Here is a 25,902-nt window from a genome sequence, read left to right as displayed (position 1 = left end):
CATCCAATATCTATCAACGTGTTCCTTTCGATCTTATAATGTATCTGTTTTGTGGCCTTAAACTCAACTGAAAAAAGCTCTGCTCTAGTGATGACTTAATTGATCTAACTAGTCAGGATGATAAGGGCAAACTGCTGGAAGTTCATACCAAGTTTGCACTACTGGAACACACCATCCTTAGAGATTTCTTAGCTCTTTCACAAAAGTCACTTGTGGGCAAAGCAGCACAGGTCACTCTTTTCAACACTCACTAGACAGTTTTTGCAAATACCAGTTGGTGTTTTTTTTAAATTATAGTTTGCCTCTCTTTGTAAACAAATAGCTTGCCTCACTGCAGTCAGTACTGAGTAAGGCTCATTTGAGATCTGTTTATTACCTTAACTTTCAGAATGAGGGTGGATCAGAACTAAACTTAGATGATATATATTAATATATTTATTTTCTGTTTTTGTCTTGAAACCAATCCTATCTGCATTTTCTGGTCCTTGTATAACCAGTAGTTTTATATAACTAATATTTTAAAAAGATAAACTGATAGTAAAAAGTCTACAAAGACGTGTACCTCATGTGTCTCTCTCTCTACCACTCAATCTTACTTGAAAAAAATTCAGTGTTAGTTTTGTACATATCATTTTAGAAGAAGATATAACATTTGATAGGCTTCCTGTGCAACTGATATTCTGAGTAGCTCACCTGTGTTGACTTTTCTGTTTGAGCAAGTTGATGGGACTGCTTTGGACTATGTGGACTGTGTAGGACTTTCTTTCAATATTATTTTGGACAGTTCACTTTAAAGCTATCTTATGTTATTGACCTTGAGTGCTTTTAAATTCTGATATGAATTTTACTGCTTCTTGCTTTTCATTTGATACTGTATATTCTTTTCTGTAGCATTTCAATCAATCAATAAAAAACATTAGATTTCATTCCTATTAGACTTATTCAATCTCAGATGTGATTAACAAAAATGGTCTGAGAAGAAACTGTAATAGCCACAAAAAGCTTAATCATGTAATTTTCCTCTTGATTTCTGAGTAACTTTGTAGCAAACTCCTGCCAGTGTCAAATCTTAACCTAGTAGTATATTCTTAGTGATAGGAAGCTAACTCCCATCTTTGTTGAAGCCCCAGTGACAAATTCAGTACAGTGACTTATGCACAGAGATGCTGACTCAGTGTTTTTGCATGTTCTTTGGGGGGAGTTTCTTTGTAGAACTTTGTTACATAAGAAGCCCTTGAAGACATTTTGGTTTCTGTCCATCCCCCTCTAAACTGAGAAACTTGACTTGATGTTACACGCTTCATAGTCTGAGATAGGTCCAGATTTTGCCCATATACTGGCCTCAATGTTGCATATTAGTACAGTAGCAAACCATTGGAAGAAAAAGACATGCTAACATGAAAAACACATTTTATTGCACTTAAGTTATAAGAAAATAAAATTTCTAAGTGAATCAAACCATAGACACAATCCCTTTAAAGGTTGTTTTCCTCCATCATGTCAGGTTGTTACATAACTAAAATTAACCAACTGGAATCTGATTGTTTTAAATCAGACTATAAATAAAACAAAACAAAACAAAAAAGGGAGGAAAAAACAAGATCGCCTAGGATACAGTGTTAAACCACTTTCACAGTTCAGCTTGAGTTGTGGCTCTTGGAGAATGAGGCAAACCATTTGACTTTTTCATTTTTTTGTTTGCATGTACATCTTTATTACAAAAACGTAATAGTTTTTGCACTGTGTCAGTTCCTTGCAGCAATAACTGTAACAGTTGTTTTTCTCAATACTGTAAAACACTAAGACTGACCAGCAATTTTATTTTTGTATTTATATTTTTAAAATCTTTGTCAGTTTTATTATGCATGTTCATTCCATTCACCACAGCCCTCACAAAGAAAAAAGTTTCCCCACAGAACAGGCTGCAATAGCTTTGTTCTAAGGAATGTGTTTTAATTTTTGCCCAGAAAAAAGAAAATAAGCTTTGCACACACACTCAATTCTTTACTTGCAGGCAAACTTCACTCTTAATTGTCTGAAACTTTTTACTCTCAGCCTCTTAGAGGCACAGTTGGCTCAAGTTTCAGTGGCAAAAAGTCTTTTTCTGTAACCAAACTAGAGCAAATTTGGAATTCAGTCTGGGACTAAAACGTCACAGCAGAAAAAAAAATTAAAAAACAAGAAATAATTTGCTTTACTTTCTTTCATTTAGCAGCATAAATAAGTTTGGCCACTGGGAATACAGTACAGGGGTGGGACAACAATCCCATACTTGAAGACCTACTTCTAGCACCAGCATTGAGTTCAATCCATTCAAGAACTCTCAGAACCCAGGACAACTTGCCACCTCAGAGCAACATATGCATTGTAGAGTGTAGATGAAAGCAACAGTAAATAGAGTAACAGAGGCTAATACTGTGATTGACATTGGCAATGGCTGGCAAAAAAAAAGCTCTGATAAAACTGTACAAAAACAATTCACAGTAAGATTTTAGCTTTTCCACATCAGGATTTGACTTTGCTGTCGCCACAGATGCTCACAACTTTGAAAGTCATCCAGTAACGGATGTTATGCAGCAACTTTCTAGATCTCTGCAGTAAAATAACAGGTTAGCAAGAATTGTAACAACTTTTTAACCTCCACTCTGCTCAATGAGCACTTAGAGGAAAATAAAGAAATAATTGCACCTGGTTTGATTTAGAAAGTCTTATTTGCAAAGCTGCCCCAGTCAAAAGTGAAGCTTTTTATGTGATGAGACAGCAAATGCCTCTCTTGTCAGTTACAGTTTGTCATCTCGCAGTCTCCTCCTTCGTAGTTTGTAGGTCTTTAGGATCTGTTGCCCCAAGCCAACATCCTGCACCACCAAGGACAAGGGATTTTTTTTTTTTTTTGGTAGGGGGAGGGAAGGGAAACATCGTCTACACATTTGGACAAATTCATTTTTCTGCCCTTCACTTCATATCCACATCAAAGTCCAACACCAGCAGCTTTGTTTCCTCAGTTCCATTTCGGCTTCCAACTGCACACACTAGCTTTGTGTTGGAGGCTCTGATCCGCCAGACGACGCCTCCACTTCCCCCGCTCTCCAATGTGACTAGATTTCGGATAAATTCACCCGTTTTCAAGTCCCAAAGTTTTACAGTCCCATCATCTGAGCTGGTAATTACAAAGTTTTTGTTGAACTGTAAACAGGTCACAGCACTCTGATGCTTGTTGGGACCTACAATATTAAAATCCAAAGAATTTTGCTTGTGGTTAGAAAGGGGTTACCATGTTTAGATATATTTGTATGCAGGGTAAATCAAATACTTAACATACACAAAAGCCTCATTCTGCGTTTTCAAAGGACTAGAACAGATACTGAAAAATCCCCATCCTCACAGTTGTCTGTTATTACTGTAACAAACACTGGGGCTAGTCTCATCTGAGATTCATCAAAATGAACTTACCTAGTAGAAGGAGGTGATCACAGAATAGGTAGTTATCACTCCCACCCCCTTTGGGAAGAAAGGGTGGTCTGGTTCCTAGGTCACTGCTAAACCTTGATGGCAGGAAATGGTGCTGTTGCCCAAGCGTTAATCTAATTTAAAATCCCTTCTAATGGAATGTTACAAAATCCCCACAGACAAGAGAAGTCATAGTTAAATATTAACTCAAATAACAAAACTCTCTTTCTTTACATGCCTTTTTTCCCTTAAGCCATCCCATAGTAATTGTCCTTTTAAAAGGTCAGAGCTTGTTTTGTCCAGTAATTAAGTATGATTAAACAGTGGAGGATGCTTTTTAGTGAAGTGGGTTTTCTCCCAGAACCAGGGCTGGCAGGCAAAAGCCAGGGAAAGATATTACAAAAGACTTGCTTAGGAAAATAAGTGAATGTGTGTACATGTGCACAGCAACAGTCAAAATGAAAACTAAAATCTGTCTCTCTTTCCTGCTTTCCATTCATTTTTCTTGATTTATTGTAACAGACAGTGTTCACTGCCTCTCAACCCAATTAGTCTGGAGGCTTTGTAATGTCCAAGTGACCTAAATAACTAAGTCGACTGCTGATTTGAGATGCCATTTCCTACATATTTTGGTGGTTTATTAGTCTAACATACAGACAGCAAATTTCTATCAGAACAGCTGTCTTTCCATAATAGGCAAATGATTTTAGATTGAATTATAAAAAAAGGTTTATTTACAGAAAGATAATTTCACAAATACAAAAAATAGTACAGCTGTTGCCATGGCCAACTTCTGAGCATTAAATGATCAGCAGTAGTTTTCCTTGCATATAGGTTATTTTTAATTGCTGGTTGGAATCATTTCCCTTTCCCCATTCCAGAATGGTGCATTAAACAAGACTGTACATTTAAAACATAGCTTGACTTGACCTAAAATTGAAACAATCTCCCCAAAGCTAATTTTGTCCTCTAGCAATATATGGGAAGTAGAAATGCTCAGATTTAACAGATATGAACAAGTATTTTGATATTAAGTTACCTATTTCAGCAGCACTCAGCACTGAAGCAATTGGTAAATTGAGGACTGACCTGCACTAATTTTGCACCAGCCTTTTAAACGAATGTGTTTATATTGGGATAGTAAGCTCACCTTGCAATGTCTGTAAACACTGTCCTGTTTTGATATCCCAGATTTTGACTGTTGAATCTGCATTCCCAGACACAAGAATATTGTCTTTCAGTTCCATTCCACTTGTTAATGACTGGTGGCCTGTTAATGTGTGAATGCAGTTTCCCGTCTCTACATCCCAAACTCGGATTGAAGTGTCGAGAGATCCACTCACTACATGGATGCCATCAAACTAAATAAAGGTAAAAACATTACAAGCAATTGTATTAAGCTCTTAGCATTTACACTGTGAAAAAAAAATTAAGCATGCTACTTGCATTTAATTCAGAGTTTCACAAAATAAGACAGTATACGCTATGACCTTGCACTATCCTCTACACTAGGAAATTACATTATGGTACAACATGTTAACTAACAATGTTAATTACAACTTAGAACTCAGTGCAAAGCCTTATGTTTAACATGGCCCTATCATTAACCCTGCACACCTGATGCTATCAGTATAATTTCTTAGTGTAGACAAGGCCTATGGAGTTCTGCAGTTCAACACATACAGATCTTAATCTTGACTAAGGAGAAAAGTACATACTGACAGACACTTTACTTTGACCCTCTCTTTGAATAGTACTATACATAGCTAAAAATTCAAGCAAACAGAACAGAAAATATTTGAGTGGTTTCTGATATTTCAAGCAACTGCGAAGAGTTTTAAAGGATCTTCTGCCTTCAGTGTCAACCTCCTCATCCAAAAAACTTCTGTGGAATATTTCATTTGATCAAATCAACAGCTTCACTCTATGTAACATCTATCCACAGTATCAGAGCAAAAAGTTAATTCAAGCACTGTGTCAACTAAAACCAAGAGCCAGTGGTGGTGATCAGATAGTATATACTGCACCTAAATCATAAATTAAGAAAGAATATGAATTTAAACCTTTTTGAAAAAAATATAATGCGTTATTAATCAGTGGTTCTGAGGACTCTTTCTGTAAGGACTAGCATTTTACACATGCTTTTCAGCAGGAAGTCCAGTCCACTATCATCTATGGACTAGGGTCACAAAGGTGCCATAGGCTCAGCATTGCAATGCTAACTATACTAGGTGCTCTGATGCCTACTGGAATCTGCAGCTGTGACATAGGTACCTAACTTTCCCTGTGCATGGTATCAGAAGCCTGGATACCTAAGAATGGGATCAACAAAACCCATCAAGAAGCCACCAGGGAGGGGGTGGGGCTTAAGCCCTGTCCCTCAAAGGGACTTACACACCTAAGTCTAGGTTGGAGGGAGGCATCTATCACTGCTTGAAATTCACAGCCATGAACCCTCTCTCATAAACATCATAAAACCACACACACCACAACCAACACACCATTACCTGGAGGTGATAGTGCTGCCCCCCATATAACCTGTAGCCCACTGGTTACAGTGTTCAGCCAAGATGTGGGAGATCCCTCCCTCTGCCTGATTTGGAGCAGAGATTTGAGTCCACGTCTCTCAACTCTTAGGAGAGTATCCTAACCACTGGGCTTGGGATAGTTTGAGATGAGGTTCTCGAACAGTTCTACTTTGTAAAAATAGTCATTGGAACAGGGGTCTCCCACATTTACAGGTGAACTCTCTAACCTTTGTAGAGTCACTCTCTTTCTGGCCCCACGTTAAGTTAAGAAATTTTTTTTTTCTAATAAACACATTTTATGTTCAAAATGAGTTATGAAATCCTCTAGTCTCTGTTACTGAGCCACACTTCCTGTGCCACAGACCAGCCTAGCAGACATGCAATTTCTTGTTTTTAATTATATTTACCAATTAAAAAAAAAAGTTTGAGCAAGTATTAGCCTTAGGCCTTTGTAACAGTAGAGGGTTAGGCACAGTACCAAACCCGCTAGCTCTCCAGCCAGTATGCAATTCAATTCCCAGTTCTCCATCTGCTGTCCTCTATGACTGTGGTGCCAGCAAGCCCTAGCACAAAATAAATCCCTAAATGCCTTCTCAGACTCTGGAAGTTGTTTCAGCTCTGCAGAGCGAAACAAGGATGTTCAGGGTAGGTAAAACGGTAAAGGAGGAGCCACAACAGTTCTTCAGCTACAGACTTTACTGCATCGCTGTCTTGGTGGTCTTGGTGAGGGGTGTGATGAGATGTGATTTGTGACCAACATAGCTGTGCTGGCAAAAGCCCCTAGTGCAGACTCAGTTATTACGGCAAAACTGCACTTCTGCTGGAGTGGGGGTGGAGGTGTGACTGGAATAAACTATGCCGGCAAAAGTGTCCACCCTAGGAATGCTTTGCTGATATACTTTACTGGGCTGGTACAGCTACAGCTACACCAGCAAAACCTTCCAAATGTAGATGTGGCCTCTAGCGTAGGTAGGCAGGGAGCTGTTCAGAACCCTTCACTAACAGCCATTAAAATCCTAGGTACACACACACACAAATATAAACCACTGTTTTCGTTTTTATAACAATCCATGAAGTGTTGCTAGCCAGGAACCCAACAATTGTATACTGAAAGGGATAACATGCAAACTAACCCCATATGTTTCAATAAATGCAATTTCTAGAGGACACACAAAATCTCCTTTCAAACATCAGAGTAAGGAAAAATTCAATCATACAAAGCTGCCAAAAGTTGCTTGTTTTTTGTAAATACCAGAAGCAGCTCGCTCTCTCCTTTTTGTGTATATATATCTTTTCAGCATTTATTTACTAAGTAAGTTCTTCTTTAGTCTGGAGTAAGAAAGACAAGCTCTGGTTTAATTTTGAAGATGAACACTACAGTTTTTTGGGGGAGGAAGTAATTTTTTCATGGATGTAAAATATTCCACATGAAGCAGCACATGAATATTCCAGCTACTGCAGCACAGATTGAACTAGTCTAGTGCTACCCCATACACCTTAGCACTAAGTTCCTTCTCTAAGATTAAAATTCTAGAATACTAATACATGAACTTTCAGACTATCAAAGGGACATTACTTTTGGTGGACTTAACTCCTCAGCTACTGATAAGCTATGAAAAACAGGGACACTGAAAACAAGAATATTCACAGCAAAATTAAAAACAATGTACAATAATGTGGTAGCTCTCAGAGACCCAAACTAGGATTTGGCTCCCATTCTAAATTAAGACAAGATGTGTAGCAAGAGGAGGGAGGTAGGATGAGGGTAACCTGAATCTCTATGTATTTTCTAGGACTGCATCTGCAGATCAGTAAGTACCCATAATTTTAGTAGTTTAACAATAAAGGTGGTGTATCCAAGGGAATCTAGAACATTAGATGCAAATTGCTTACCTGTAATGAATAGACTCTATTAGTATGCCCTTGCAGTGTGTGTAGACAGGTTTCAGTCTCTGGATCCCACACTTTGACCATAAAATCATATGCTCCACTAACAACCCTCCTGCCATCATACTGAACACACCGGACTGCAGCTACATGTCCCATCAGAACATGTAAACATTGGCCTGTCTCTATGTCCCAAACTCTGAGCGTGGCATCTCGAGACCCACTGACAACTCTGGTGAAACACAAACAGAAACTACACTTAGCATATAAACTTCCATCTTATTTGTATCATGTATGCTAAAGCAGGAAGACTGATATATCAACCTTTTAGCAGTTAAACTGAACTTATCTCTCTGGAAGGTGAGGTGGCCTGAGTACTAGTCCACCTGCTTCTGAAGAGCTGGCTTGGCTTCATATTTTATTCAGGTTGAAAGTTAAAGCATGTTACGTTTTCCCACCCTGTTCATCATCATAACACCAAACTATTTGGTGTGATTGGCAGTCAGTATTTAAGAGGAGAGATGCAGACTTGAATAACAAGATATTGCAGGTCAAGACTGAGGTGGGTTGGGAGAGCTGTATGTGACAGATTATACACCACCTACTTTTCCAGATGGTTAGCTCAAGCCAGTAATATAGTCTTGCTTTAATGAGCACTACACATACCTAGTGATCGTTATTTATTTATTTATTTATTTTTAAAACCCTCTTTGGAGGTTTTTCTTCATCATGCAACATTTATGTCACTTGATTTGTACAGTAAATATCAGTTTTTAACCTACTGAGACTGGAACCATAAATAGTAATGAAGATTACTGTAATTCCATTAACTATCTGGGCAGAAAAACCTAGTTTTCTTAGAAGGAAAAGAAGGGATGAATAACCAAGACAACATTCTAGACACAACTACATATCAATGCAAAGCTTTAAAACAAATAACTACAACATCTCAGCCAAAGTCTCGTGAATTGATATACTATTGTTGAAATGAAATGACAGTGTAAAAGAAATGTAAATAAAATATATTAAAGTCCAGAGACATTTAAAAAAATGTAATTTTAAAATAGGTTTAGGTTTACAACAAAATGGAGAAAAATAAGTTAAAAACAAGGATTTTTTATAGCGTAGCACAGCAGAATGGATTACATCAATAACAAACAACTGTGAAAAAGTTATAGGTAACTATTTGACTGTATATGGAGAGGTTTATGTCGTCTGTACTTGGGTTAATTCTCTCACCTTTTCTTCTTGCAGTCAGCTGCTCTTTTCTCTTCATGTGGAGTGTATAAATTCAATTTTAGTAATATATACTTTTATATTGCACAGACTTTTACTATTTTAGGACTACTTAATGAAATTTCAGGTACATTTTCCTTTTTTAAAAAAAATCACAAAATAAGAGGCAAAAAAGATATCTAATTTGAAGTAAACATTTACCTTTTTTCATGGAGATGCATACAACGCACAGTAGAAGTGTGTCCATATAAAGTATGAATACATTCTCCAGTCTCCGCGTTCCATACTTTAAGTGTTCTGTCTGTAGATCCACTAATAATGATATTGTCCCTCATTTGTGATGACCAGACTCCACCTGTGTGTCCAACTAGTGTTCTTAAACACTGAAAAATATTTTGTATAGTTAGTATTTTGGAAGAAGCTGAAAGAAACTTAATCGATTCATAGATTATGAGGCCAGGCCAGAACACTGTGATCATATAGTCTGACCTCTTGTATAACACAGGCCATAAGATTTCTCTGAATTAATTGCTATTTGAACTAGAGCATTTACAAAAACATCCAATATTGATATAAAACTTTCTAGTAATGGAGAATGCACCACACTTGGTAAGTTTTTTCTAATGGTTAATTACCCTCAATGGGGCAGGCACAATTTTTAAATACTGGCACAACATTAGCTTTTTTTTCCAGTGTTCCAAAGCTTACTGAAAATCAGCATTAACAATCCAGAGAGCACCTCAACCAAATCTTTTAAAACTCTTGGATGCAAGTTTCTGGACCTCCTGATTAAAAGATGTCTAACTTTATTAGACACTTTGTAACATCCTCCTGAGTAACTGCTGGAATGGAAAGTATTTCATCATCATACTTTATAAATCCATCATCTGTTTCCCCCAAATACAGAACAGATATTTATTGAACATTTAGGCTTTTCAGTATTATTGACTGTTCTATCATTTCCATCTAATATTGGACCAATGCCATTGTTAGGATTCCTTTTCCTCCTAATGTACTTAAACAGCTCCTTAACTCTGCTCGCCACAGACTTCTTGTGTTCTTTTTCTTCCCTTTTCAATGTTTTTCAATTCCTAGCTTCAATTTATATTCATTGATATCAACTTCCTCTTTTCCATTGATTATTCATATATATATTTATTTTAATTGCTGCTTTCATTTCCTCTCTAAGCCAGTTTGTTTTTTAATCAGTGTCGTTTCCTTTCTTGATTGTTGCTTTTTGGGCACCAAGTAAAATGTTGTTGAACAGTTCCCAATTATTCAAATTTTTCTGTTTAAAGTCTTTCCCATGTGTTTTGGCTCGGAATTGTTTTCAGCTTTGTGAAATTGGCTTTTTGAAAGCAATAAGAATATATTTTACTAGTCTGGACTTTATTCTTTTTGCACATAACAAATACGATCAAGTCATGGTCACCTGCATATAAGCGACCACATTTTTCATTCTGTGAGCAATTTCTCTTTTTCAGTCAGGATGAGGTCAAATACAGAATTATTCCATATTGGATGCAACACTTTCTGAATATTCTCTAATGTTTGGCTTAAACATCCCTCATATAAAGATGTTTTAAAATTATTAGATAAGATGTTACTGAGAACTTAAAGCTGCTGACAAGTCATCCTGCCATGTTTAATTTCATATATTCAGTGGTACATTATATTTTTGAGGAGGAAGAATATACCAAACACATGTTTTTCATTAAAGAATAACTCCATCTTGTCCTTTTTGATGAAAGAATGTTAAAATTGCACCGTGATTTCTTTCATGAACTAGCCTTAGTGAAGGAAAGCCAGATGAATTGGGTGTGGCTGCCTGCATACCACATTTTATTTTATTCTTCCCTGAGGTAGTAGTTACAATCCAGTCAAGACACTTTGAGGCATGCAAAGGCAGAAACTAAAACCTTTAAATACATCTAAGGCTAATATTACAATGTGGATATCTTTTATATCTTAAGCTTGCCACTATCAACATTTGGACTGTTAAAATTAGAAGATTCTCTGTTACTAGAATAAAGAGAAATGAACAGTCTAAGGCTATTTACAGCCAATAAAAAAAATTGAAAAACTTAAAAACCATATAAATAAATGTGGAAGCCACACGCATTAGCCAGAAACAAGATCCATGTGAATAAAGTCAGGATGAATTAACCTATAGGGAAGATAATGTAGTATGTGTCTAAATTCTCTGTAATCAATGCCAAAAATGACTCCACAAGAATAGAGCGGCTGCCAAGAGAACAAGGATATATGCCAATGGAACATGAACAGCATTATAATTTCACATCAAGGTGACTTTCATAAAATAAACATATTTTGGCATAGAGAAAGATTGCCCAAATATTTTCCAATATTCTATCTTTGTCTTGCACCAGACAGCAGTAAAGGCAAAGAGATAAGATGTTCGGGGAAACAGGATAAATTACTAACACACTTTTACTACTACTATGCCAATGGTCCATTTCATGGGTTCATAACAGCAATTACCAACTTACCTTGCCTGTAACTGCTGACCAAACTTTTAATGTGTTGTCATCGGAACCACTGACTATTCGGTTACCACAGAATTGTAGACATGTGATTACATGATCATCATGTCCTTTGAGCACCTGGCAATACAGAATGTGTGTTGCAATGTAAGCCAAAAGATTAGAAGATAAACAGAAAAGAAAATCAGAATCAGAATGGTGTACATCAGCAAGAAGGGCGCATAAATTAATGTAACTAGATTAAAAAATTGAATCGTTGTCAGTCCTTATGGTTCAGATCTGTTTTATTACTAGCTGGAGATAGGAAGACATTTCCTTGATATAAAATGTCATCCATGATATAGCATTGCATAGCTGACCAGCTGCATTATCACTATTTTTACCCTCCTTCTAAAATAATTGAGATAGATCATTGCTAAAACTAGGATAACCCGTTGGACAGACCACTGTATTCTAAAAAATAATTTAAAAAATGTCAAAATAAAATCTTTAAAAGCATGAGAATAATGTCATGGAAAATATTTTACCTATGAACAAAAAATTTGCTTGTTATCCAATGCATTTTTTTTATTTTTATGAACTAATCTTAATGTGTGCTTATATTCTTGACCACCCCACTCCTCCTGATCTACTGGGTACCAGATACTATCCAAAATAAGAGCTACAGAAATCTTTACCAGTTATGAAGAAACAAAAGTTAGTTTGGCCGAATGAGAAGAAAATATGTATTTCCACGTTTGTGGATTTTGAATGTCATTTTTCAAAAATGGCATTTTCAGTGTTTGATTATGGAAAACTGCAACAGATTATTTTTAGTACAGTAAAGATCAGTTACATCAGAACATGCAAATTAAACAAAGAATTTACTATTTAAAATATCTGAATACTTTTCAAAAATGTCTGTTGATATGAAATGAGAAGCTGGATAATGTCTGGGGCTACCATTTGAATAATTCCAGCATAGCATATGACATGACAAAAAATGCAGCACTGTTGCCAGAAACACAGAAAGTTGCAGTCAGATATTCAAATAGCAGGAGGTTATCTCAGCTTTTTAGGTAACTCCTGTATTGTTTTGTTTGTTTAGTTTTCTGGACTACTATACAAAAATTAAGAAAAGTCAGAATTTCTCTATAAAGAATGGTGTAAGTCTCTGGCTGTTCTTTATGTATAAAGAGCAACCAGAGACACAATCAGTTTTGATGATACGACTGCTACATTCTTGCATAAATAAAGCACATTATGATACTATAATCTAGTATCAGTATCATTAAAATGTGAGCATACCCTGCTAATGTCATCAGGCTGAAATGAAACAATTTTCATCTATATTATAGTACTTCATTTTTATTTTCAAAGGCAACAAAATCTTAAAAAAGGAATTCAGGTACTTTCCTTTACTTTTAAAAAGTTATTAAAATGTATGTAAAAATAAGACACATAAATTCAGATATTTGTTTTCATTTCGTAATAGTTTCATATCATAATCTAAAAATACCCTAAACATGATTAGCTTCATGCATAAGTATTCCTGTTGAAGTGAATGGGAGTACTTTCATGTGTAAAGTTAAGTATCAGTGTGAACGTTCCCAGGATTGGGGCCTCAGTGAAAATGTTGTTGCATGGTGCCACAGCAGTAGGATTTAACTCTACTAGCAGCAACTATATTTTGATTTTCTGATTTGGTGCTGGAGTGAGGTATACAAACCCTACAGAGGAGAGGAAGAGGTTAAGGAGTTTACCTGGTCCCGGATGGCCTTGCCCCACCATACTCAAAGCCTGCACAGACTGTATGCACTTAAAAAAGGAAGCAGAGTATCTTAGTGCCAGGCAGACAGTGGAGGTAAGTTGACTGAGCTCTTGGGAAAGAATGTTTAGGAGCTCTTGCTGCCTGAGGCCTGTCTACTGTGGCCTGACCAAGCCTGCAAAGGGACTGGTGATGCTTTGAAGATTAGAAATTTTATCTTATGTTCAATATTTTACTTTATCCTGTGGAAAGAGAGGGGACTTAGTAGGAAGAAATCCCGCAAGGAAGCTGCATAACGCATCAGGATGCAGGACTTAGCTGCCTACCACTGGAGCCCTGCATTGGAGCTCACTGGAGTGGGTGGGCCCCGGCTCTCCTACCGACCCTTAGAAGGACAACTACAGATGTTCATAGAATCATAGATTATTAGGGTTGGAAGGGACCTCAAGAGATCATCTAGTCCAACCTCCTGCTCAAAGCAGAACCAATCCCCAAATCGCCCTGTCAAGGATTGAACTCACAACCCTGGGTTTAGCAGGCCAATGCTCAAACCACTGAGCTATCCCTCCCCCAAAATGTTCCCCTTTACAGATGCTCAGAAGTTTTCATTTGGCTTAAAACAGGATAGGTAGAAACATACATAAATTTCTGCACTGTAAAATATACATGATTTTCTTCTGATTTAATTATTTTTAAGAAAAAAAATTGTCACAAAGGGCTTCAACACCTTCTTTTCAAGTTAACAGTTTTAAAAAGTTTTTTTTGGATGTCAGAAATGATTTAGTTTAGTCCAAAACAAAACTAACAGCTGACAGGCTGATCCTATTTAATTCTCAACATGTACATAGTTCAGAAATGGTTACCTTAGGAGATTTAAGCTCTCCTCGCCGCCAGTTAGTATCAATTCTGTGCTGTCTGATATAAGCACTTTTCCATGGGCTATGTATGAAGCCTGGTTTTATTACTTTCCTTCTCTTGATATGCAATGGTTCATCAATCCCTAAAATGAATTTAAAAATTAAAAAAATAAGAAAATCTTGTCAATTCCACCAAACATCAACCTCTGTTCACCCCTAAACTTTTAAAGCCACCACAGACTTCATATATTATAGTGACATAATCACCTTGTCACCAAATACTGTTCCAACCTCATTTGTTGTCCTGTGCTTCTGTCTGTAGCCCACTTGCCTTCTCTATACGTCTTTTCCCTCTGGTTAATCTAATTATTAGCTTCAATCTTGGTTGTTGCCAGTACACGGATAATTCCCACTTCTCCATCCTTCTCAAATCATTCTCTGGTACCTATATTTGACTAAACTGTACTTTAAAATTACTGAGCGCTTCAAAGTCTGAAATACATTTGCTGGGAAAAAAGAGTTCTCTCTCCTTTGTCATCCCTTCTGACATTCTTAATCATACATACTTGGTTTCCAAGCCTAAGAAGTTACAGAATCATTCTTGAACCCCTACTCTTTCATCTTTCTTTTCTCAATACTGTCATCATAAGAACAAGACAAGAATATATCTTTATTTCGGCTCTGTCTTCAGTGAAACCTTTAAAGGCAGGGATTGTCAAAGGAGGTTAATGGGATAAGAGAACTCCCACTCCAATAGGATTTGGCACCTCGCTACCTTAGGAGCCTTTAAAAAGTACAGGTTGATTCATACGTTAGTCTGTTTTAGTGCCCTTTTATTGATTCCTCCTAAAGCCCTACTCTCTAAATTTCAGAGAAGGCCGGTTGTCTGTGTATGTGTCTCCAAGGTCCAGGGCCAGAACACTGTAGTTAAGTCACTTCGACATGCTAGGAAGAAAGAATGGTTACTTACTTTGTACACAGTTAGTGGAGTTCTTTGAGATATGTGGTCCCTAGCTGTGTTCCACTCTAGGTTTACATGTGCTCCATGTGCGTGACATCAAAAGAATTTGCTAGCAGTGTCTGTTGGTCCACCTCTTGCCTCATTGTGTTCTGAACTCAGGGCATAGGCGATACCAGTCAGCTCTGTGTTCTTGGGAACCAGGGCACAGTATCCAGTCTGTCTGACTCATGAAGGACACTCCTCCACCCCCCAGCCTCTGCTTGAACCAAAATCTATCAGAGAAAAAGACTCGCAGAGAGCAGTGAAGGGTAATGGGAGACACACCTAGATCCCTCCTGACAAGGGTGATAGGATTAAGGCAACTCCCCTAGCCTCATCTGCATCAAAGATGGGAAAAGGAGGCATCTCTATTAGCATATAGAATGGAGAACACAGATTCCAAGGCAAGAACCGCACTGAACTCTGGGACCAGAAAAGCAGGGAAGCACTGCATCATGGGGGATCTCTGCTCCAGATTTTAATGAACCTACACCTGCACACACCCAGCTCAGCAGTTATCAGACCAATTTTAGTAATGACTCTTTGATTGATATCCAGATTACTGAAGCTGCCTAGTTGCATTGTGAGCTCCCTGGAAGGAACACCACCCATAGCCAAAAGTGATCAGCTCCTATTGTCTAGCCTTAAAAAAACCCCTTGAGTCATCAGTTTATCCATAAACAAATCTAGTGTTCTCCCTTGAACCATTGTTGTTTCCCTACAAAAAAAACAAACCCTACCCACACTCCAGTAAGTGTTCTGATGCATGGATCCAAACCCTGCATCAGTTCCACTGGGATTTCATCTTCCCCAGACTGATTGTGCTGGGGGCTCTGCCTGTCTCCAGCACTCAGGACCCTGAGCTACCACCATCACCTGGGAACCCTGACCAGTTCAAGCTTCCTGGAGTGGTGAGATCCCTCTCTCTCTCTCTGGTTTCTTTTCTACCTCAGGTATAACTTTCTAACCCTGACTTGTTTGATCAGATATAGTTTTCTATATATGACTTTTGTAACCTTTTAATAATGTAACTTATGTTGGTTTAGGCTCTCCTTGTGTAATTATCACTGTTAATAAATAACTTATGGTTGCTTCCCTCTCTCTCTCACTGAACTTTACTCTTTGGTGTTTTTGGCTTCCCCCATTTACTCTGCAGCAACGCTTCTCTTACCTAAGCTAAAGATCCCTGTAGCGCCCAAAAGTACTATGGAGTTTGCTTATCAAGTAGGTTACTATCAGTACAATTGTAACATGAAAGTGGGGATAGGGACATGCTGAACCTGTGACATACGAGGGCGGCAACTCAGAAGTGCTGCTTGACCCAGTCTGCTGAGTCCAGTGGCATATAAGGGTGGCAGCCTGGAAGTGCTGTTCAACTCAGCCTGCTCAGGCTTACTCTATTCCGGTGAGGTACCTGTGGTATATAAGGGTGGCAGCCTGAAAGTGCTGCTTGGCCCAGCCTATTGAGCACAAGGGCATACAACGGTGGCATCCTGAAAGTGCTGCTTGACCCAGCCCACTGAGTCCAGGGACATATAAGGGGTCAGCTTTAAAGTGTTGATTGACCCGGTGCCCTCAGACACGCTGTCTCTGTCTCTCTGTGTGTGTTTGTGCGCGTGCATGTGTGTCCGTCCATCGGTCCCCGGACTGGAGGAACCCAGCCCTGGGGAACCTAGGTCCTGCAGGATAGCTCCATTGGGAGGGGACTTGCAGAAGGGAGAAGTAGAGCTCCATATGAAAACACAAGTGACACAAGCAGTACATTGATAGAATTACAGAACCCTTCCCCACCCCTGCAGAAGAGTAACCCTAATTGAGCACACCCCAAAGTAACGGGCAAATCTGGTAACATAAGTTATGACCATGGACCAACCACCTCACCAGTTCTTTCTCTACTGCAAATAACCATAGGACAAGGCTCACAATAGAAGGAAAGGATGTCAGGTAGTAGAACACAGATAGGGACTACTCATCTCTAAGAACTCCAGTTACTGTACAAGGTATGTAATCTTTCTTTCTTCTTTGAATTAGGGTCTCTATACGTATTCCACTCTAGATGACTCACATGCGTATTAACTCAGGAGAAGGGTCCAAAAGAACCCTTTCTGTACTACGGACTGAAGGACTGCTCTGCAAACGATTTGGCTGCTGTAGAACCAAATGTATTGCAATGTACTGTTTTGTGGAGGCATGATCAGAGAGTCTTGTGTTGCTGCTTTACAGATCTGCTGAACATGGGTATCTCAAAGTGCAGCTTCTGATGGAGTGGGCCCTCACTCCTTGAGGGAGAGGGGTGGCTATTAACTTATAACACAGCAGGATGCAGCCTCAAATCCATTTTGAACCCCTCTGTGAAGATACGGCTTCTCCCTCATCAGTTCACAAAGACGACAAACATTTTAAGAGATTTCTAAGACCCGTTTTGTCCTTTGTAAGTAGAATGCCAACGCTCTATGGACACCCAGAGTGCAGTGTCATGTTCTTTCTAGTGGCTTCAGGCAGAAAACAGGTAAGTATATGACCCGATTTAGGTGAAATTTCAAGATTACCCTGGGGATGAATTTGGAGTGTAATCTTAAGGAAACTGTACCCTTGGAAGACTGTAAAGATAAGTCTGCCACGAGGACCTCCGGTTCACCTATTCTCCTGGCTGAAGTGACTGCAACCAGGAAGGCATTCTTCATAGATAGGATGATGAAGGAACATGACACTTGGGGTTCAAACAGAGTCTTTGTCAATGCCAACAGGATTAAGTTAAGGTCCCACATCAGAATCAATTGCCATAGGATGGGTGAAGATCAATCACTTGTCACCAGGAGATGAAAGGTGTTAATAGCTTCCAAGTGCACCCAACGAAGGCTAAGAGAGAGACTCGAATTTTTTTCATGAGAGGAGGTAATCCAAAATAGTAAGGATTTTAGCACCTTCTAGGGATATCAGATGATGCTGTAGAAAATGTCTTCCATTTTGCTGTATAGCATCTCCTTGTGGAATCTTTCATATTGTTGCTAAAGATGGATTGTAGAGCCTTGGAACACAACCTCTCAATTTTATAACATTTTAGTTTTTTAATCAAAATGTCATATTATACCAAATCAACCGCCTTACAGAATCTAAGCATGTTACGTCAACATATGGCTATTAGCCAGAATGACATGATCTATTTTCCATAAATTCACATGGATTGGCATTAATTAATTATATTACTCTCCTTTAATTCTTGATGAATTAAACTCCCAATCATCTGCTCCACTATCTTACCCAGGAGAGAGATCAGACTGACAGGCCTAACTTTACTTGGCTCATCATGTTTACCCTTTTAAAATATTGGTACAACATTAGCTTTTTTCCAGTGTTCCAAGACTTATTGAGAATCAACATTAATAGTCTAGCAAACTCCTCAGAGAGCACTTTTAAAACTCTTCGATGCAAGTTAGCTGGAGCTGCCGATTTAAAAAATGGCAGTCTTTGGTAGCTACTGTTTAACATGCTCCCAAGAAACTAGTGAAAGGGAAAATATGTGTCATATGATACGACTGAGTCATCTGTGTTTTTCTCAAATAAGGAACAAATTTTTTTAACACTACTGCCTTTTCTGCATTATTATTAAGCCTACGAGGGACTCGGAAACAGGTAATGCCATTTTTGACAGAGTGCCACTCCCCTTTCTTAAATGGATGATGACTATTGATTTTAGCATTGTAATCACACGATTCATCCCACTAGGTTTCATTAATGCCAACTAAATTGAATTCATGCTCGTAAATGAGCAATTCTAATTCCTCTTGTTACCCAGGCTCCCTGTCCTGGTGTATAGGCAATTAAATAATTTCTTCTCTTCATGTCCTTTGGTTCCCTGGATTGATTTTGTTCTCAACATCTCAATTTTGTGCTAAACGAGTACTCATATTTCCTCTTTTTACTCTTCCCTTTTGTTATTAGTTTAATGCCCTCCTAACTTCTCTAGCCACCCTGTCCCTGAGGAAGTGGTTTCCCTTCTGCTGAGGTGGAGGACATCTGAACTATACAAGTCCTCTCTCCCCACAGAAGGTGGACCAAATGTTCTACAAAATTAAACCCATTCACCCTATACCACATCACTTCCAGAATCTTCTACCTTCTGTCTTCCTTCAGTCCTGGGACAGAAAGGATCTCAGGGAAAATCACTTAGACCTTCTTTTCCTGAAGTCAGTTATCATCTGCGAGATATCACACAACAGTGTAGTTATTGCCAGTTTGAACCATCCATCATCCAGGGATCCTTGCCCAAAAGCCTATGCAGTCTTAGAATTACATTTCATGTCTTGGCTCCAGAAAGAAAACACACCATTCTGTTGTCCATCTGTCCTTTACAGAATGTTCTTTGAATTCTTCTGGGTATTGAAGCCTCAACAAGAATGGTCTGTCTCTCTTGGACAGTTGGAGATATGTTTGTGGGTAAGCTTGGTTTCTTACAGATTGGGCCAAGCTGCCATCCACAGATATGTCCCATATCTCCCTCCATTCCCTTGGACCAGCTCGATCTTCAGGGATATCTTCCACAGTTCCTTGGCAAGAACTTGGTATTGACTGGAAACTTCTAGCTGTGTGAAATTCCTCCTGGTCCTCTTCTCTGGTGCCCATCGCTTACCCATCCTTGTCTGTGTAGAATGTTGCCATGACTTCTTGCCCCTTATGAACTACTAGGCCTCCTCTCTGACTTCTTCTCCCTCTGACTCCTTGCTGGGCAGCTTCTTTCTTCTTTGAACCTGGCATACTGATGTTTCGTGAACGTGGCTGTCTAGAAACTCCTCAGCTTCTCTGATTCTCAATAATGTCTCTACTTGCCCTCCATTCCAAGGCTCTTCTCCTCCAGCACAGCCACCAACTTGCACTTAATGCACAGGAAGTCCCTTCTGGCTTCAGGAAGAAAAGAAAACATGGCATATCCACTGGTGGCCACCACCACTGTTCCATTGCTGGCCATCTTGAAATCACATGTAGTAGCAAACCTGCAAGGAAAGCCTCTCACACTCTCTCTAAACTCCTTCAAACTTTCTTATTAGCTGCTTCTGTTCATAGCTCTCAAGTTTGCCTAGCAAGTTTCCCTGATTATATCAGCTCTGCCCAACGCCACCAGAGAGCAATTAACCACTCAGACTTCAATCAGCGGGGCTGATCTAAGCTTCAAGTGTCAGAGCCATGTGGCCCATACCAAGCTACCAACAAACAGACCTGTTTCAGCTGCCTACACAGGGGCCCCATGGTCCAGCCTACATAGTCTATACCCAGAGGACAAAAAGTCAAACCACCTCACATATGGACATGGGGGGGGGCAGCTAACTAAATTAGCTTTGAGAGACAGCTGAACAGATTTATGAGTGTGTTTATGTGACAGGGTTGCCTGTGATGGTGAGAGGCAGAGCTCAGCAACCTTGGGGTCCACTTCTGGTTTATGTCTTATGCTCCTAAAAGCTCATGTTTCAGGGGTTCAGCTGTCCACATTCAGGGGTCAGAAAGGTATTCCATCCCACTCTCCTTCCTATGTACTTTTTTTTTAATCTCCTTCCTCAAGGATTGCCATGGCTGGAGATGGGACGTTGGACAGTGAGGGACAGGGCTCTGAGATAGCACCAAGCGTTCTTTCTCTCTCAGGTTGTTGGCTGGCTGGTTCTTGCTCATGTGCCCAGGGTCTAATGGGTTGCCATATGTGGAGCTGGGAAGGAATTTTCCCTAGGTCAGATTAGCAGTGACCTTGGGTTTTGGGGTTGTTGTGGGGTGTTTTTTTTGTTTGTTTGTTTGTTTTTGGCCACCTTCTGCAATGTGTTAGTGCAGATCACTTGCCAAGATCATCATTAAACATTTCCTTTCTATTGCGGGGAACTTGGGCACTGGTGCACCTCTATCCCTTCTATTCTCCAGGTACATGTCACAGGCAGTCTTCTGTGGTCTGCAGTACTTTGCTCTAAGTTTGGTTGTTGGACTCAGTGTGCTGATGCAGGGTGATGTTCGCGGCCTGTAAGATACAGGAAGTCACATTAGATGATCTGGTGGTCCCTTCTGGCCTTAAGCTCTATGACTGTGTAATGGCAGGAACTGTTTACAGGTTTTGTGCATTCTACACGACTCCAGAAGGTTTATGTGTAGATGGGATTCTTGGTGTGTCCAGATACTTTGTGCCACATGCTCATCCAGCTAGGCTCTCCATTCTGGTAGGAGGCGTTTGTGATCAATGTTTTTGTGGTTGGGAGAGGGACAAAAGGAAAGGCTACACAGTCTGTTTCTCACTTCTCAGGAGAGAGAAGCCTGAGTTTTGTGGAGGGGGGAGAGAGGCCAGTTTGTCAGACTGCCTTTTTGGCCTGTAAGCATCAAAGGTGAAGCCCTGCAAAGGTGTCATGTAGGCACATGAGGCCATGTGAGCTAGGAGGATTAGACGAGTTTGAACTGTCAGCTGGTTGCTCCATTGATGCTGCATGATGAGATCCTGTCTGAGAATCTGTCCTGAGGTAAGGATGTCTTGGCACTGGTTGAATCTAAGGTTGCCCCAATAAGGTCTGTAGTCAGTGTGGGAACTAAAATGGACTTTTCTACCTTTATTTGGAGACTGAGTAGGGACTGTCTGATTTCCCATACTTCATGTAGAGATCTCCTATGAGTAACTAGTCCTTAAGGTGGGGGAACACTGAAGAACCCTTACAGTGGAGATGAGCTGTCACTAGCAGTAGCACTTTAGTGAATACACTACAAGTTGGTGAGAGGCTGAAGGGGAGCATTCTGCATTGGTAGTGGTCCAGGTCCTTGGTGAATCGCAGGAATCTCCCACGTGCATGATAAATGTCTATGTGGAAATAACCATCCTTTAAATCAAGAGCTGAGTCCAGGGTGACCATTCTGAAGGCAGATAAAGACATTTAGTTGTCTGACAGCTAATATCAACCTCTTTTCTTCTTGGAGATGGAGGAAATATCTTGGGTAAAACCCTTTTCTCCTGTGCTGAAGACGTACCAGTTCTGTGGGGCCAAGGGGAGGGAAAGGAACTCAACTATGTATCCATTGGTGATAATCTCCAGAACACAGCTGTCAGATGTTATCAGATGCCAAGCCTGGAGGGAAAAAAAAAAAAGGCAGGCAGCCACTAAATGGGCCACAGGAAGGATCGGAGTGGGGTGCATCATGCCATTAGGAATCTTCAGAGTCTGTACTCACGGACTTCACAGGTTCAGCTTGGGAAGAACCAGCAGATGCTACACTTGGAGGGGACATAAAGCTTCCCTGAAGCAGGAGAGGTGTTTGTTTTTGTTGTCACTGACTGAAAAGTCCAGGGGCAGGACATACAATTCTTGAAACCCAGACACTAGACATAATAACTAGGCACCCCATATGGAGAAGAGCTTTGGTGGAGTGGGGGAACCCCATAAGCTATACTACTAAAAACTACACTTAAAAACTATTTACACATAAGAACAAGCTTGAAGAAAAAAAAATGCTAGCTAATACTGTGGACACAGAGGGGTTCTGTCTTAGACCATGGGTGGTAAAAAGAAATGGAAAGGCAGCTGGTCCAAGTCACCCTTCATGCCTTTGGTTTAAAGCATGAGGAAATAAGGGGTGCAGGCACGGACCAATGGACACTGCTAGCAGAAATCTTCCAGTCTCAGGTGGATGGAGCATATGGACACTGTGATGGGGTAAGGCCAGATGGCTACAGTAAAGTACCGAGGACAGGTATGTTAGCCCCAGGCTAAACAAATCCCTAGTACCGTGGTAACCAAATGGCAGTTGCTCCAGGTTAATCAAGGCACCTGGGGCCAATTAAAATCCTTCTAGAAGGCAGTGGAGATAGCTATATTGATTAGAACACCTGCAGCCAATCAAGGCAGGCTGATCAGGGCACCTGGATTTAAAAAGGAGCTCACTCCAGTCAGGTGGGGAGGAGCCAGAGGAGAAGCAGCACGTGTGAGGAGCTGGGAGCAACAGGCACAGGGAGCTGAGATTGACAGGGTGTGTTACTGGAGGATTGAGGAATTATTAGACAATCAAGCATTCTCAGACACCAGGAGGAAGGTCCTGTGGTGAGGATAAAAAAGATGTTTGGAGGAGGCCATGGGGAAGTAGCCCAGGGAGTTGTAGCTGTCATGCGGCTGTTACAGGAGCACTATAGACAGCTGCAATCCACAGGGCCGTGGGCTGGAACCTGGAGTAGAGGGCGGGCCTGGGTTCCCCCCAAACCTCGCAACTCCTGATAAGACACAGACTGTGGGTTCCACCAGAGGGGAAGATCACTAAGGTGAGCAAATCCGCCAATAAGCGCAGGACTCACCAAGGTAGAGGAGGAACTCTGTCACAACACCTAGAGTGGAATACGCACAAGAACCATGAATCAAAATAGGACTGCATCCATGTGCTCCATCCCTATACTGACTCCCTATTCATACAAGTAAAAATAGATCTACTTGTTTTTCAAATTCTCCAAGGTCTTGCTGTTTTCTCTCTGACCCTATACAAATCTATTATCTTGCCTATTTCACAGTGCTCTTCTTTGACTCTTCACAGGGATTCTGCCACACCAGTATAGGCTGCACCCTCTTTTGTTTATGGAAACTCTACCTGAGCCATTAAATTACCACTTTTCTTCAAGTCTAACCTTGAAACCTCCCTGTTCATTTAGCCTACAATTGGCACTAGACCACACTAATCTCACTTTTTCCTAATTACTACATCATTCTATTCTCCCCTTGTTACTGCAAGAATACATACTTGTACCTTTATCAATTTCACAATTCAGTGCCTTTTGCTCTCACTGTACATCACTTTCCCTTTGTTTGTATGAGTCATTCTGCCCAAACTCTTTAAAGCATTCTTTCTATTCTCCTGGTAACTGTAAAGTATTCGGTGGTAGCTTGTATGAAAATTAACTCTAAATTGTAAAAATCATTTTATAGTATATATACTGTACTAACTGGATACAGCATATATAGGTCTTTATACTACATATAACTTTTTATAGATATAATGTTAACATTTAACTGTAGTTTATTTCAAAATATCACATTAAATATTTTCTACCTCTGCTTCTAAGATATTTATTACAGAGGTCAAGCATTAGTAACAAATTTACACTCAACTGAATTCCTTTCTAAAAATGTTAAGCTTCTTACATAAATGAAGATGAACACCCATAGCTGCTTCTACCACTACGTTAGCATTTTTCCTGAGCCTTACCCTCCTCCTTGCATTTCTCTCTCCACAAAAGGTTATCCTCAGCCAGAATTCTCCAATAACGGCATGTCTGTGCTGCCTGTAGAAGGTCCTTGGGTTCCAGGAATGAAAGCACATATAGTGCCAACTGTAAAGAGGTAGGAGATTAAACTCTGTCATTCACAGAAAACAGAGACTGAGATACAGACAGTCAGAATAGATGTATTAAAACAATAAACTGAAATATCAGACAGGCCCAGAAGTATTAGAGAGCTACAGTACATTCCTATAGGAGCAAAGTACTGCTAGACAAAATAGTTCTAATAATACCTTGAGATCCAAGAAAAAATGTCACTTGGGAAATATTTTCTGTAAAAGAAACTAGGTGCCAGGTGGGACCATTGACTATTGAGTGTCAAACCTATATAATAAAATTAAGTTATGCAAATTATAAGTTATCAGAAACTATTTAGAGATTATTAGTTTGTGGTATATTATTATATTTGATTATTTAATATTCAGATCAAAGCAAGGTTATTGTGAGAAATGGATTTGACAGTGCAAACCAACAGTGGATATTTGCGGAACTGGTGAAAAAAATGTGCTTCTGTAGTAGAAACAGTTTGTGCCAATGGAAACAAATGAACAAAAAATGAATTTCAAAACAGATACTGGGTTGAGTGCAATGTTATCACAGCAAACATATAAAAATATAGCAACTGTCCCAACTGTAAAATTGAAAACTGAGCTTGTTTCATATAGTAAGCATAAGATGACCCTATGGAGCAAATATCTTGCCATGCTTATATGCCATTCAGCAGAGCTTTAATAGTGAAACAATTAAGTTCCATGTGTGCTTGAGTTGAAAAACAGCGTGCAAACGCAGTTGATCAAACAGGTATTTAACCTATTTACTGAACAGAATGCAAAAATATTCTTTAATTTTACAAGATGTTTTATGGACTACTAGGGTGCATACTGGATATAATACATCATATTAATGTAGGTTGTAGAATTTGAACTTAGCTAGATGGTAACATTAGAGGTTATTGAGTTAATTTAGTCACTAGCTGGCTGGATTAAACCAAATGGTGACCAAAATAAAACTAGACAGCTACACACAATCTGCTCCACTGTCATATATTATACAGACTCCTGAACATCAGTCCTGGACAAGCAACAGAAGACGTCTAAAACAAAATCAAGGACATCAGTCCTCAATTTCTGGAGCTATCCAGAATGCTACTGACACTGCTTCTCTGCTGACAGAAGTAACACATCCATTCAATCACTAAAAATGAAAAACAGAGCGATAAACACAGGGTCCAAGCAGCAAATCCACATCAGTAGCCAATAGATCACTGCAGAAAAAAGTTTTTGAGAAAAAAAAATTGGATAGGAATGGCTAACAGAAAAACTATTTGTGATCAGAAACAGTAGCTATTGACAAGTGTCCAATATGAGGCAGAATAATCATCTCATTTGTCACGGAGGTCAGGTTATCTGCTCTGACCTCTAG

General features: G+C 39.5%; 1 protein-coding gene across 10 annotated transcripts in view; it reads right to left on the bottom strand.

Annotated features, from left to right (window-relative positions):
• Positions 1-2,816: 2,816 nt before the first annotated feature.
• The window catches only part of FBXW7 (F-box and WD repeat domain containing 7), a 274,003-nt gene continuing 250,917 nt past the window's right edge, over positions 2,817-25,902 (bottom strand). For 7 of the 10 annotated variants that reach the window (XM_030563524.1, XM_030563521.1, XM_030563522.1 and 4 more), the window contains 8 exons: positions 24,408-24,531; positions 23,506-23,535; positions 14,213-14,349; positions 11,609-11,722; positions 9,300-9,481; positions 7,869-8,094; positions 4,598-4,808; positions 2,817-3,221 (listed from right to left, as the gene is read on the bottom strand). In XM_030563524.1, coding sequence (XP_030419384.1) covers positions 2,953-3,221; positions 4,598-4,808; positions 7,869-8,094; positions 9,300-9,481; positions 11,609-11,722; positions 14,213-14,349; positions 23,506-23,535; positions 24,408-24,531 — 1,293 coding nt within the window. In that variant the 3' untranslated portion in view covers positions 2,817-2,952. The remainder of the gene's footprint in view (positions 3,222-4,597; positions 4,809-7,868; positions 8,095-9,299; positions 9,482-11,608; positions 11,723-14,212; positions 14,350-23,505; positions 23,536-24,407; positions 24,532-25,902) is intronic. The other 3 variants (XM_030563528.1, XM_030563531.1, XM_030563530.1) reach the window with 1 other exon arrangement.

The sequence above is a fragment of the Gopherus evgoodei genome, chromosome 5 (genome assembly GCF_007399415.2).
Source record: "Gopherus evgoodei ecotype Sinaloan lineage chromosome 5, rGopEvg1_v1.p, whole genome shotgun sequence".
Taxonomy (NCBI): domain Eukaryota; kingdom Metazoa; phylum Chordata; order Testudines; family Testudinidae; genus Gopherus; species Gopherus evgoodei.
This window is presented reverse-complemented; position numbering and strand designations above follow the sequence as displayed.